Genomic DNA, 12915 nt, shown 5'->3' with positions numbered 1-12915 from the left:
CACGGGTTCCAGAGTGCATGGGCTCTGTAGTTTGCGGCACGCTGACTCTAATTGAGGCGCACAGCTCAGTAGTTGTGGCATGCGGGCTTAGTTGCCCCGTGGCATGTGGGATCTTAGTTCCCTGACCAGGGATCGAACCCACGTCCCCTGCATTATAAGGCAGATTCTTTACCACTGGACCACAAGGGAAGTCCCCTTCCCCATCTTTTCTTCCTTCTCTATAATCCTCTGATCTCGGCTCTTTTCATTTTGCCTCTGGAACCTTCTTTCCATTGTTACTACCTTGCATCTTTCCACAACTTCTGCACTGAATATTTCACACATACATTCTACCTGAAATTTGAATTTACCAAGGGCATTTCTTTCCTAGCAGCCCACTGGACACTGGTCTTTCCCCCATACCCTATGTACTAGGAAGGAGAGTTCTCTGGTTCCCCTTTGCTACTTTCATACCTTCTGCACCCACGTAAAAATCCTCCCTTCTTTGAGGCTTATACCACCCAGCTTTATTATCACTCTCTCTCTCTCCTCTTCAGTGATATCTACTGATCTCCTGATCAGTGCCATTCCTTTAATGTGGGTTTCAGGCACCTGATTCAGTGTCTTCCTCTCTATCCCAACTTCTGTGTTCATGCTAAGAAACTTCAATGTCAATGGCCCATCAATCCCGCTAACATTCCTTTTACATGTCCCAGATCATCTCCCTTTCTTATCCCATTAAACCTTCACCATTCTCCTCCAGCCTTTTTCTTTACCCTGTGCTTTCAGCGGAGAACTCTGCCTCTTAACTCCTTGGGGAAAATTGAATCTAGCAATGGTGAGTTCTGTCAGTTAAACTCCTCCACACCTACAAAGTTATCCACAGCTGTATTCCTTCCACCTCTTTCCCTTTAATCTCCAAGGAAAAGTTGTCCAGTCATATTTTGAATGATATTGCTGCAAGTTCTGCTTATGATTCCATCCTCTGAGATCCTGCTTAAAAGGTATCGTCTTCCTCCCTTTTACTTTAGCGTCTTCCTGCAGTCTTCTCTTCCATAGTCCATAAACATATTCACATGCCATCCATTTCTTTAAAAACTTCCTCAGCCATATATTCCCCTGTAACTATAATCCTCTTTACTTTCTAGCCAAGCTTTTATACTTTCTAACCAAGCTGATACTTAGTCTTCACTTTTTCACATTCCATTCAGGCTTCATCCCACTTCTATTGTGCCATTAAAGCTGCACGGAAAAGGTTGTCATTTCCTAATTGCCAAATCTTATGGTCATTTTTCACCTTGATCTTGTTTAAGTATTTAACCCTGTTGATCACTCCTTTCTTGAAATTCTCTACTCTGAATTCTGTGACAGCACCTACTCTTGATTTACCTTTTGCTTCCCTGACTGTTTTCTCAGATTCTTTTGTCAGTCTCTTTACTTTAAGTATTTGTTTTCATTTTGGTTCTATCCTCTTCTCACCTCCCTTCTCCTTTCCTATGTCTCTCTCTAGGCATTTCCATCTACTCCCATGCCTTCAGTTACAACCTAGAGCAAGACCTAGTCATGACCAACCTCTCCAGCCTTATTTCCCGTCATCCTCCACCCCCTACTTCATGATCCTGAGAAACCATACAACTGGTAGGACTTGACACACATCATGCTTTTCATACCTCAGTGCCTGTACATATATTATTTCCTTTATCTGAAATGCCCATCCTGCCCCGTCTCTGTTCCCACCCTTCTTGAGGTGACTGTTTCCTTCTTATCCTTCAAAACTTAACTCAGGCATCATCAGAAAGCCTTTACAGGCCCTTCTTCTTTTTCCCTGCCCAAGCTAGGTTCTGTATAGTACCCATGCTTATCCTTTTAGTACAGCATTTACCAGTAACTTATTGCAGTTACCATATAAAGATCTGCTTCCCCACCTTACTGCTCCTTATCAAGAATCATGTTCTTGTCTTTGAATAATCAATGCCTAGAACAGTACCTCATTTATAAGAATTACTTAACAAATGCTTATTGATTGAACTTAAATCTATATCATAAACTTTTTTAAGTATGCAGTTTTGTGACCTTAAGTACATTCACATTTTTGTGCTCACTAGAAGCTATCTGGATTCCATACCTATAGGCCAACTTGCCTCCATCCCATCCCTACATTCTTGCCAGTGTGATCTTTCTAAAAGGTAAATGATGTTACTAGATGAGTTAAAACCCTTTTATTGCTTCCCACTGTCTACATTAGTGGTTTCATCACAAAGTTTTCACAGGTCCAAGCTGCAGTGAGAGAAAAAAAATCAATGGACCAAGGTTTTCTAAATTTTTTCAACTTAAAGGTTGGGTAGTTAATGAATGGCAACATTAATCAAAATAAGAAATACTGAAATATGCATGGAAGGTAAAATAAGCTTTGTTTTAGATATGCTCATTATCATATGCCTGTGGAATAAGCAAAAGGAGATATCTTGAAGGCAGTTGGATATTTGAGTCTGAAACTCAGAGGAGAGTTTTGGGTTAATGGTCTGTATTTGGGAGCCATAAGCATTTAAGTGGAATCAAGGGAACAAATAACAACTTTTGAGGAAAGTATGAAAAGTGTTATGAAAAGGTGATAAAACAACATCTAAGAGACCAGCAGAGGAAGAACAGCCATAATAGTAAAAGAAGAAACTACATTTAAATGTTTTTTGCGCCCTGCTGCCATGATTAAAAGAGGGCAAGATCTTTGATACTAATGACCAACCCAAAGGGCAGAGTTTCTAGTGGCTTTTCTGTCTCCTCTATTGGAAGGATGATTTTTATCCATGTCTCTTGGATTTCCCTGGTTCTTTCTCCTAGAAAAATGAAATTCAGAAGCCAAATATGTTTGATCAGGCAATCTCATTGTCTAAATAGTAGAAATGGAATGTTTTTTTCTAGGGAGGAAATTGTCCAGCCAACAAGAATTCTCCTCTCACATTGACAGATACAAAAATTGCTCTCAAAAATGGAATCTATAGTGAGATTTTTCAATTGAGGATAAGGAATTTGTCCTGTTTTCACTTCTTTCTCTCACTTTGGAAAAAATATTATCTAGTCCGTAAGAGTAGTCCAACCCCATAAAAAAATAAGAAATAAACCTTAAAAGTCACAGTACTTTTGGAAGCAGTGTAGCACGTCAGAGAGATCAGGGATGTGGTAATTACACCTTGCAATGTATTCCAACTCCAAAACTCAATAGCAGTATGGCTGTGACCGAATTACCTTCTATATGCTTTGGTTTGTCATCTGATGATAACATCTACTCCATGGAGTTGTAATGAAAATTAAATATGTGCATAAATTACTTCTTATAGTTCCTGGCACATAGTCAGTATTCATTACGTATTACTTGCCTTTTAAAATGTGTCACAATATTCATTAAGATTGAAAAATGAAAGTAAACCAATTCAGAAAATTGGTAAATAACTTATGGTTCATCTACTTGATGGAAAACTATGTATTTCGTTGTAGTACATACATCTTACATAGACACAAAGAAAATATAAAAGTGATGTTAACTGAAAAAACTAGGATTTCTCTCTAAAATGTAGCTGCAAATGTATTTTTAAGTTTATAAAAAGATTTGTTATAGAAGATAATAGATTTTAACTATTATTTCCTACTTACGTACAGTGTCATCAATTTACTTTCTTATAATGTGTTACTAAACTAGCAGATGAAATACACCAGTAAATACTTACCCAATTTGGGTTGGCTTCGTGAACACAGTCTGAAGGGGGCTACTATGCCACAGCTAGCCGGGAGAGAGTCCGGGAAAAAGTCTGGAACTACCTAAGAGGCAAGAGACCATTGTTTCGGGGTGCGCGAGGAGAGTGGATTCAGAGCACTGCCTAAACAAGCTTGAGAGACAGGCAGGAGCCGCAGCTATCAGTGCGGACCCCAGAGACAGGCATGAGACGCTAAGGCAGCTGCTGCAGCCACCAAGAAGCCTGTGTGCAAGCACAGGTCACTATCCACACCTCCCCTCCCGGGATACTGTGCGGCCCGCCACTGCCAGGGTCCCGTGATCCAGGGACAACTTCCCCGGGAGAACACATGGCGCACCTCAGGCTGCTGCAACGTCATGCTGGCCTCTGCCACCGCAGGCTCGCCCCGCATTCTGTACCCCTCCCTCCCCCCAGCCTGAGTGAGCCAGAGCCCCCGAAGCAGCTGCTTCTTTAACCCCATCCTGTCTGAGGGACGAACAGACACCTTCAGGCGACCTACACGTAGAGACGGGGCCGAATCCAAAGCTGAACCCCAGGAGCTGTGCAAACACAGAAGAGAAAGGGAAATCTCTCCCAGCAGCCTCAGGAGCAGCGAATTAAATCTCCACAATCAACTTGATGTACCCTGCATCTCTGGAATACCTGAAAGGACAACGAATCATCCCAAAATTGACGCAGTGGACTTTGTGTGATTTTGTCTGTATAGTTTTGCTTTTACCATTTATCCTAGGGTTCTGTCTGTACGTTTTTGGTTTTTTTGTGGGGTTTTTTTTGTATAGTTTTTTAGCAGTTGTTATCATTGGTGGATTTGTTTTTTGATTTAGTTGTTCTCTTCTTTGTTTCTTTTTTATTTATTGCTTTTCATTTTTTTTAAATTTTTAATAATTTTTTATTTTTTATTTTAATAACTGTTTTACTTTATTGTTTTCTTTCCTTCTTTCTTTTTTTCTCCCTTTTCTTCTAAGCTGTGTGGCTGACAGGGTCTTGTTGCTCCGGCCAGGTGTCAGGCCTGTCCCTCTGATATAGGAGAGCCAAGGTGAGGACAATGGTCCACCAGAGACCTCTCAGCTCCACATAATATCAAACGACAAAAGCTCTCCCAGAGATCTCCATCTCAACGCTAAGACCCAGCTCCACTCAACTACCAGCAAGCTACAGTGCTGGACACCCTAGGCCAAACAACTAGCAAGACAGGAACACAACCCCACCCATTAGCAGAGAGGCTGCCTGATATCATAATAAGCTCACAGACACCCCAAAACACACCACCAGACATGGTCCTGCCCACCAGAAAGAAAAGATCCAGCCTGATCCATCAGAACACAGGCACCAGTCCCCTCCACCAGGAAGCCTACACAACCCACTGAACCAACCTTAGCCACTGGGGGCAGACACCAAAAACAAAGGGGACTACGAACCTGCAGCCTGTGAAAAGGAGACCCCAAACAACAGTAAGTTAAGCAAAATGAGAAGACAGAGAAACACACAGCAGATGAAGGAGCAAGGTAAAAACCCACCAGACCAAACAAATGAGGAAATAGGCAATCTACTTGAAAAAGAATTCAGAGTAATGATAGTAAAGATGATCCAAAATCTTGGAAACAGAATGGAGAAAATACAAGAAACGTTTAACAAGGACCTAGAAGAACTAAAGAGCAAACAAACAATGATGAACAACACATAAATGAAATGAAAGATTCTCTAGAAGGAATCAATAGCAGAATAGCTGAGGCAGAGGAACAGATAAGTGACCTGGAAAATAAAATACTGGGTATAACTACCGCAGAGCAGAATAAAGAAAAAAAGAATGAAAAGAATTGAGGACAGTCTGAGAGACCTCTGAAACAACATTAAATGTGCCAACATTCGAATTATAGGGGTCCCAGAAGAAGAAGAGAAAAAGAAAGGGACTGAGAAAATATTTGAAAAGATTGTAGTTGAAAACTTCCCTAATATGGGAAAGGAAATAGTTAATCAAGTCCAGGAAGTGCAAACAGTCCCATAGAGGATAAATCCAAGCAAAAACATGCCAAGACACATATTAACCAAGCTATCAAGAATTATATGCAAAGAAAAGATATTCAAAGCAACAAGGGAAAATCAACAAATAATATACAAGGGAATCCCCATAAGGTTAACAGTTGATCTTTCAGAAGAAACTCTGCAAGCCAGAAGGGAGTGGCAGGACATATTTAAAGTGATGAAAGGGGAAAACCTACAACCAAGATTGCTCTACCCAGCAAGGATCTCATTCAGATTCGACAGAGAAATCAAAACCTTTACAGACAAGCAAAAGCTAAGAGAATTCAGCACCACCAAACCAGTTTTACAACAAATGCTAAAGGAACTTCTCTAGGCAGGAAACACCAGAGAAGGAAAAGACCTACAATAACAAACCCAAAACAATTAAGAAAATAGTAATAGGAACATACATATCGATAACTACCTTAAATGTAAATGGATTAAATGCTCCAACCAAAAGACATAGACTGGCTGAATGGATACAAAAACAAGACCCGTATATATGCTGTCTACAAGAGACCCACTTCAGACCTAGGGACACATACAGACTGAAAGTGAGGGGATGGAAAACGATATTCCATGCAGATGGAAATCAAAAGAAAGCTGGAGTAGCAATTCTCATATCAGACAAAATAGACTTTAAAATAAAGACTATTACAAGAGACAAAGAAGGACACTACATATTGATCAAGGGATCAATCCAAGAAGAAGATATAACAATTGTAAATATTTATGCACCCAACATAGGAGCACCTCAATACATAAGGCAAATGGTAACAACCACAAAAGAAAAATCGACAGTAGCACAATCATAGTAGGGGACTTTAACACCCCACTTTCACCAATGGACAGATCATCCAAAATGAAAATAAACAAGGAAACACAAACTTTAAATGATACATTAAACAAGATGGACTTAATTGATATTTATTGGACATTCCATCCAAAAACAACAGAATACACTCTCTTCTCAAGTGCTCATGAAATATTCTCCAGGATAGATCATATCTTGGGTCAGAAATAAAGCCTTGGTAAATTTAAGAAAATTGAAATCATATCAAGTATCTTTTCCGACCACAACGCTGTGAGACTAGATATCAATTACAGGAAAAAATCTGTAGAAAATACAAACACATGGAGGCTAAACAATACACTACTAAATAACCAAGAGATCACTGAAGAAATCCAAGAGATAATCAAAAAATACCTAGAAACAATGACAATGAAAACACGACGACCCAAAACCTATGAGATGCAGCAAAAGCAGTTCTAAGAGGGAAGTTTATAGCAATACAATCCTACCTCAAGAAACAAGAAACATCTCAAATAAACAACCTAACCTTACACCTAAAGCAATTAGAGAAAGAAGAACAAAAAAACCCCAAAGTTAGCAGAAGGAAAGAAATCATAAAGATCAGATCAGAAATAAATGAAAAAGAAATTAAGGAAACAATAGCAAAGATCAATAAAACTAAAAGCTGGTTCTTTGAGAAGATAAACAAAATTGATAAACCATTAGCCAGACTCAACAAGAACAAAAAGGGAGAAGGCTCAAATCAATACAATTAGAAATGAAAAAGGAGAAGTAACAACTGATACTGCAGAAATACAAAGGATCATGAGAGATTACTGCAAGCAACTCTATGCCAATAAAATGAACAACCTGGAAGAAATGAACAAATTCTTAGAAAAACACAACCTTCCGAGGCTGAACCAGGAAGAAATAGAAAATTTAGACAGACCAATCACAAGAACTGAAATTGAGACTGTGATTAAAAATCTTCCAACAAACAAAAGCCCAGGACCAGATGGCTTCACAGGCGAATTCTATCAAACATTTAGAGAAGAGCTAACACCTATCCTTCTCAAACTCTTCCAAAATATAGCAGAGGGTGTAACACTCCCAAATTCATTCTACGAAGCCACCATCACCCTGATTCCAAAACCAGACAAAGATGTCACAAAGAAAGAAAACTTCAGGCCAATATCAATGGTGAACATAGATGCAAAAATCCTCAACAAAATACTAGCAAACAGAATCCAGCAGCACATTAAAAGGATCATACACCATGATCAAGTGGGGTTTATCCCAGGAATGCAAGGAGTCTTCAGTATACGCAAATCAATCAATGTGATACACCATATTAACAAACTGAAGGATAAAAACCATATGATAATCTCAATAGACACAGAAAAAGCTTTTGACAATATTCAACACCCATTTATGATAAAAATCCACCAGAAAGTGGGCATAGAGGGAACTTACCTCAACATAATAAAGGCCATATATGACAAACCCACAGCCAACATCGTTCTCAATGGTGAAAAATCGAAACCATTTCCTCTAACATCAGGAACAAGACAAGGTTGTCCACTCTCACCACTATTATTCAACATAGTTTTGGAAGTTTTAACCACAGCAATCAGAGAAGAAAAAGAAATAAAAGGAATCCAAATCGGAAAAGAAGCAGTAAAACTGTCACTGTTTGCAGATGACATGATACTCTTCATGGAGAATCCTAAAGATGCTACCAGAAAACTACTAGAGCTAATCAATGAATTTGGTAAAGTAGCAGGATACAAAATTAATGCACAGAAATCTCTTGCATTCCCATACACCAATGATGAAAAATCTGAAAGAGAAATTAAGGAAACACTCCCATCTACCATTGCAACAAAAAGAATAAAATACCTAGGAATAAACCTACGTAAGGAGACAGAAGACCTATATGCAGAAAACTATAAGACACTGATGAAAAAAATGAAAGATGATACAAACAGATGGAGAGATATACCATGTTCTTGGATTGGAAGAATCAACATTGTAAAAATGACTCTACCACCCAAAGCAATCTACAGATTCAATTCAATCCCTATCAAACTACCAGTGGCATTTTTCACAGAACTAGAACAAAAAAATTTCACAATTTGTATGGAAACACAAAAGACCCCGAATAGCCAAAGCAATCTTGAGAAAGAAAAATGGAGCTGGAGCAATCAGGCTCCCAGACTTCAGACTATACTACAAAGCTACAGTAATTAAGACAGTATGGCACTGGCACAAAAACAGAAATGTAGATCGATGGAACAGGATAGAAAGCCCAGAGAGAAACCCATGCACATATGGTCACCTTATCTTTGATAAAAGAGTGAAGAATATACAGTTGAGAAAAGACAGCCTCTTCAATAAGTGGTGCTGGGAGAACTGGACAGCTACATGTAAAAGAATGAAATTAGAACACTCCCTAACACCATACACAGAAATAAACTCAAAATGGATTAAAGACCTAAATGGAAGGCCAGACACTATAAAACTCTTAAAGGAAAACATAGGCAGAACACTCTATGACATAAATCACAGTAAGATCCTTTTTGACCCACCTCCTAGAGAAATGGAAATAAAAACAAAAATAAACAAATGGGACCTAATGAAGCTTAAAAGCTTTTGCACAGCAAAGGAAAACATAAGCAAGATGAAAAGACAACCCTCAGAATGGGAGAAAATATTTGCAAATGAAGCAACTGACAAAGGATTAATCTCCAAGATTTACAAGCAGCTCATGCAGCTCAATATCAAAAAAACAAACAACCCAATCCAAAAATGGGCAGAAGACCTAAATAGACATTTCTCCAAAGAAGATATACAGATTGCCAACAAACACATGAAAGTGTGCTCAACATCACTAATCATTTAGGAAATGCAAATCAAAACTACAATGAGGTATCACCTCACACGAGTCAGAATGGCCATCATCAAAAAATCTACAAACAATAAATGCTGGAGAGGATGTGGAGAAAAGGGAACCCTCTTGTACTGTTGGTGGGAATGTAAATTGATACAGCCACTACAGAGAACAGTGTGGAGGTTCCTTAAAAAACTAAAAATAGAACTACCATATGACCCAGCAATCCCACTACTGGGCATATACCCTGAGAAAACCATAATTCAAAAAGAGTCATGTACCACAGTGTTCATTGCAGCTCTATTTACAGTAGCCAAGACATGGAAGCAACCTAAGTGTCCATCGACAGAGGAATGGATAAAGAAGATGTGGCCAGTATATACAATGGAATATTACTCAGCTATAAAAAGAAATGAAATTGAGTTATTTGTAGTGAGGTGGATGGACCTAGAGTCTTTCATACAGAGTGAAGTAAGTTAGAAAGAGAAAAACAAATACCATATGCTAACACATATATATGGAATCTAAAGGAAAAAAATGGTTCTGAAGAACCTAGGGGCAGGACAGGAATAAAGACTCAGACGTAGAGAATGGACTTGAGGACATGGGGAGGGGGAAGGGTAAGCTGGGACGAAGTGAGAGAGTGGCATGGACATATATACACTACCAAACGTAAAATAGATAGCAAGTGGGTAACAGCCACATAGCACAGGGAGATCAGCTCGGTGCTTTGTGACCACCTAGAGGGATGGGATAGAGAGGGTGGGAGGGAGACGTAACAGGGAGGGGATATGGAGATATATGTTTATGTATAACTCATTCACTTTGTTCTAAAGCAGAAAGTAACACACCATTTTAAAGCAATTATACTGTAATAAAGGTGTTAAATAAAAAAATACCCAATTTGACTTAAGTAGTAACTTGAGGAAACAGTTTAATGAAGCTATTAAGACAAATAATACATTAACCTATAATCTGAAATCTGTAGCTTTCTAGTAGCCAAAACTCTAGTGGAAGTAGCTTTGCAATAGGAACAAGGAAACCAGGCCATATTTGTTAACTGTCTTATCTTGCGACGTTGTATGAGGGTTTCCTTGTCTGTGCTTCAGTTTCGTCATTTAAAATAGAGAAATTCTAATCTTAGATCTAACCCTTTTCCTATTCATGAAGTTTGTGGGAAGCTATTGCTGAGTAACATGTAAAGCCATTGGGGCCTATTTTATTAAACTACGTAATTTTTTAAAGGATGTTATTGATTTGGACAGTAAAGAATAGCCTGCAGGCAAATCCTGCAAGGTGGTTCGACAGACAGACGCACCTACCTTCCTGTCAGCACAGTCCATGTTTGGCAGGTGTAGTCCATTCCTTACAGGAAAGAATAGGTGCTTCATTGTGTTTCCAAAGTCAGTAAGCTTTTACAAAACTAAGCAATTGACATTTTTCTCATTTCTGATATCAAATTTTCATAAATCATTCAACCTGAATAAACTGAGAATGTGGTTGATCTAGTAATTGTTGAAATATAGTAAATACATTGCAAAATGTGATATTTAAGTATTTCCTCCTAACCTCTTACCTTAGCAAGATGTATTAAGAGTTCTAAATGGAGAGATATCCTACTGTATGAAAAAGAAACTAAAGTAAAATGAGTCCATCTGTAAAGGAGAAGGCAAAAGAAGCACAAAACACGTTCATCTCAGTAATTTGGCATTCCGTTGAATCAGAATTCATAGTGATAATAACTGTGCAGAGTAGAGCTTACTTTTACATTATGAGGAAGTTTTTTTAATAGTAGTGCAAATGATATTTTGGGGAGGGATATATTTAACCAACTTGAAAGTAATATTTTCTAACTTTTTACAGCACATCCTGAGAAATTCTATTAGTGGCATATCAAGGTTTCTACTGGGAGTCATTTGTTAACAGTTAATTCAAGTTATTATCATATTTTACAGTACAGTTAGAATTTCATAGTGACATTTTTCTTCCCCCTCCTCCACAATTCAACTTAGTGAAACTTTGTCCTAAAGGATTTATGTAATCCTATGAATCATAGTATTCAGAGTGTATAAAATAGCACTAGTTTTTATCACTAGGGAAAGTCCAACTAATACAGACTTATCTGTGAATACAGTGAATTGTCCAGTAAATCTTCTAGTTCAAGTATTTGCATCACTAGCTTAAAGCTGGTTTAATGGTTGTATGTTACTTGTGTAAAATTTACATTTGAGAAATTTGTAGTAATAAATTTAAGCAAGATTTGCCTTTTTACTCTAAGATCATTACTACATTTCTCAAAGCAAAGATATTTTTATGCACTGAATTATTTGTTTCATATTCCTGTTTTCTATTAACGGAAGTCTTGATATATGCAGAATCATCCAATAAACTTGAGCTGTTTTCAGTGTTGCATGCATCCAATTAGTCCATCTAAAACAGTGTGTATGACGCTAAGAATACCCTCATTCCTTTAGTGTCTAGCTCTGTGCTGTGTTTATTTGCAAAGGACCCTCATGCATGGGTCCATATAAATGAGGCAAGCTGGAGCAGACTAGACTGTGTCACTCACCAGTCTTTGAGGAGGGAGCTTTGTGTATATGAAAACTGCTGGGTGTGATTTTCACTTATAAAGAAGATTTCTGTGTGTGTGACACCAAGCAGGATTTTTGGTTGAGGTTTTATGCTTACGGTAAAGAAAATAATAAGGAAAAAAAAAAATTAATGATCTGATTCCATCATCTTTTGTCAAGCAAAACTCTCACTCATTCAATGAACGGGATTTCCCTCCCATAGAGTAGTCTAAGAACCTACCGAATGACTTCTGAATTTTTGACTCTATTTTCAGTATAATTGGTGAGTTTTTAATCAACTGAAAAATCACTTATCTTTGACTCAGAAGCATATGTAGTCATTGCTAGCCTATTTATATTACTCAGGAATAGAAACTTTTAAAATGTAGTACAGAAAGTCTGGTTTTGTTAGCATCAAATCATTTTTATACATTTAAGTTATATTCATACCATTGAGATATCAAGTTGTTCCAACCTAGCCACCTAATACCTGGCTTTAAACAGAAGAAATTTAATGCATAACAGTTGTACAGTATACCAATATGTTACTTAGTTAGCTAGGTAACAGATCTAAGGCTGATAGTATTTATGTATTGAAATATGTACTCTTGGTGAAAATCAGTTTGAAACTGCTCTACGTTTAATATGCCATCTTGTCATTGCATAGTAATGACTTCATTCATAACCGTAATGCAAGTAGGTAAATGTATTAAAATGAGTATCTTAGATTTTTCATGTAGCATCTAATGCTGACATAATCTGAAGATCTGGGTTAAAGTTTGTGTTTTTGCTGTTTTTTTAACCTCAAATACTTGGCACTCTGCACCCGTGTCTCTCACTTACAGTAATGCTTTGTTTCTTAACATGACTACCAAGAGTGCTTGGTCACAGGCAAATACTGTTCTTTTTCAG

At 37.9% G+C, this 12915-nt stretch overlaps 1 protein-coding gene across 15 annotated transcripts in view; it reads left to right on the top strand.

Annotated features, from left to right (window-relative positions):
• MIPOL1 (mirror-image polydactyly 1) overlaps window positions 1–12915 on the top strand; it is a 333916-nt gene that overhangs the window by 287864 nt on the left and 33137 nt on the right. The window contains exon 14 of one of the 15 annotated variants that reach the window (XM_082384151.1): window positions 4694–4808. The exons of the other annotated variants lie outside the window; for them this stretch is intronic. Coding sequence (XP_082240277.1) covers window positions 4694–4754 — 61 coding nt within the window. The 3' untranslated portion in view covers window positions 4755–4808. Of the gene's footprint in view, window positions 1–4693; window positions 4809–12915 lie in introns of those variants that run through there. 15 annotated transcript variants of the gene reach the window in all.

Source organism: Balaenoptera borealis (genome assembly GCF_965194805.1).
Source record: "Balaenoptera borealis genome assembly, chromosome: 3".
NCBI classification, from domain to species: Eukaryota; Metazoa; Chordata; class Mammalia; order Artiodactyla; family Balaenopteridae; genus Balaenoptera; species Balaenoptera borealis.
The sequence above is the reverse complement of the archived record's forward strand: the minus strand, read 5'-3'. Positions and strand labels throughout refer to the sequence as shown.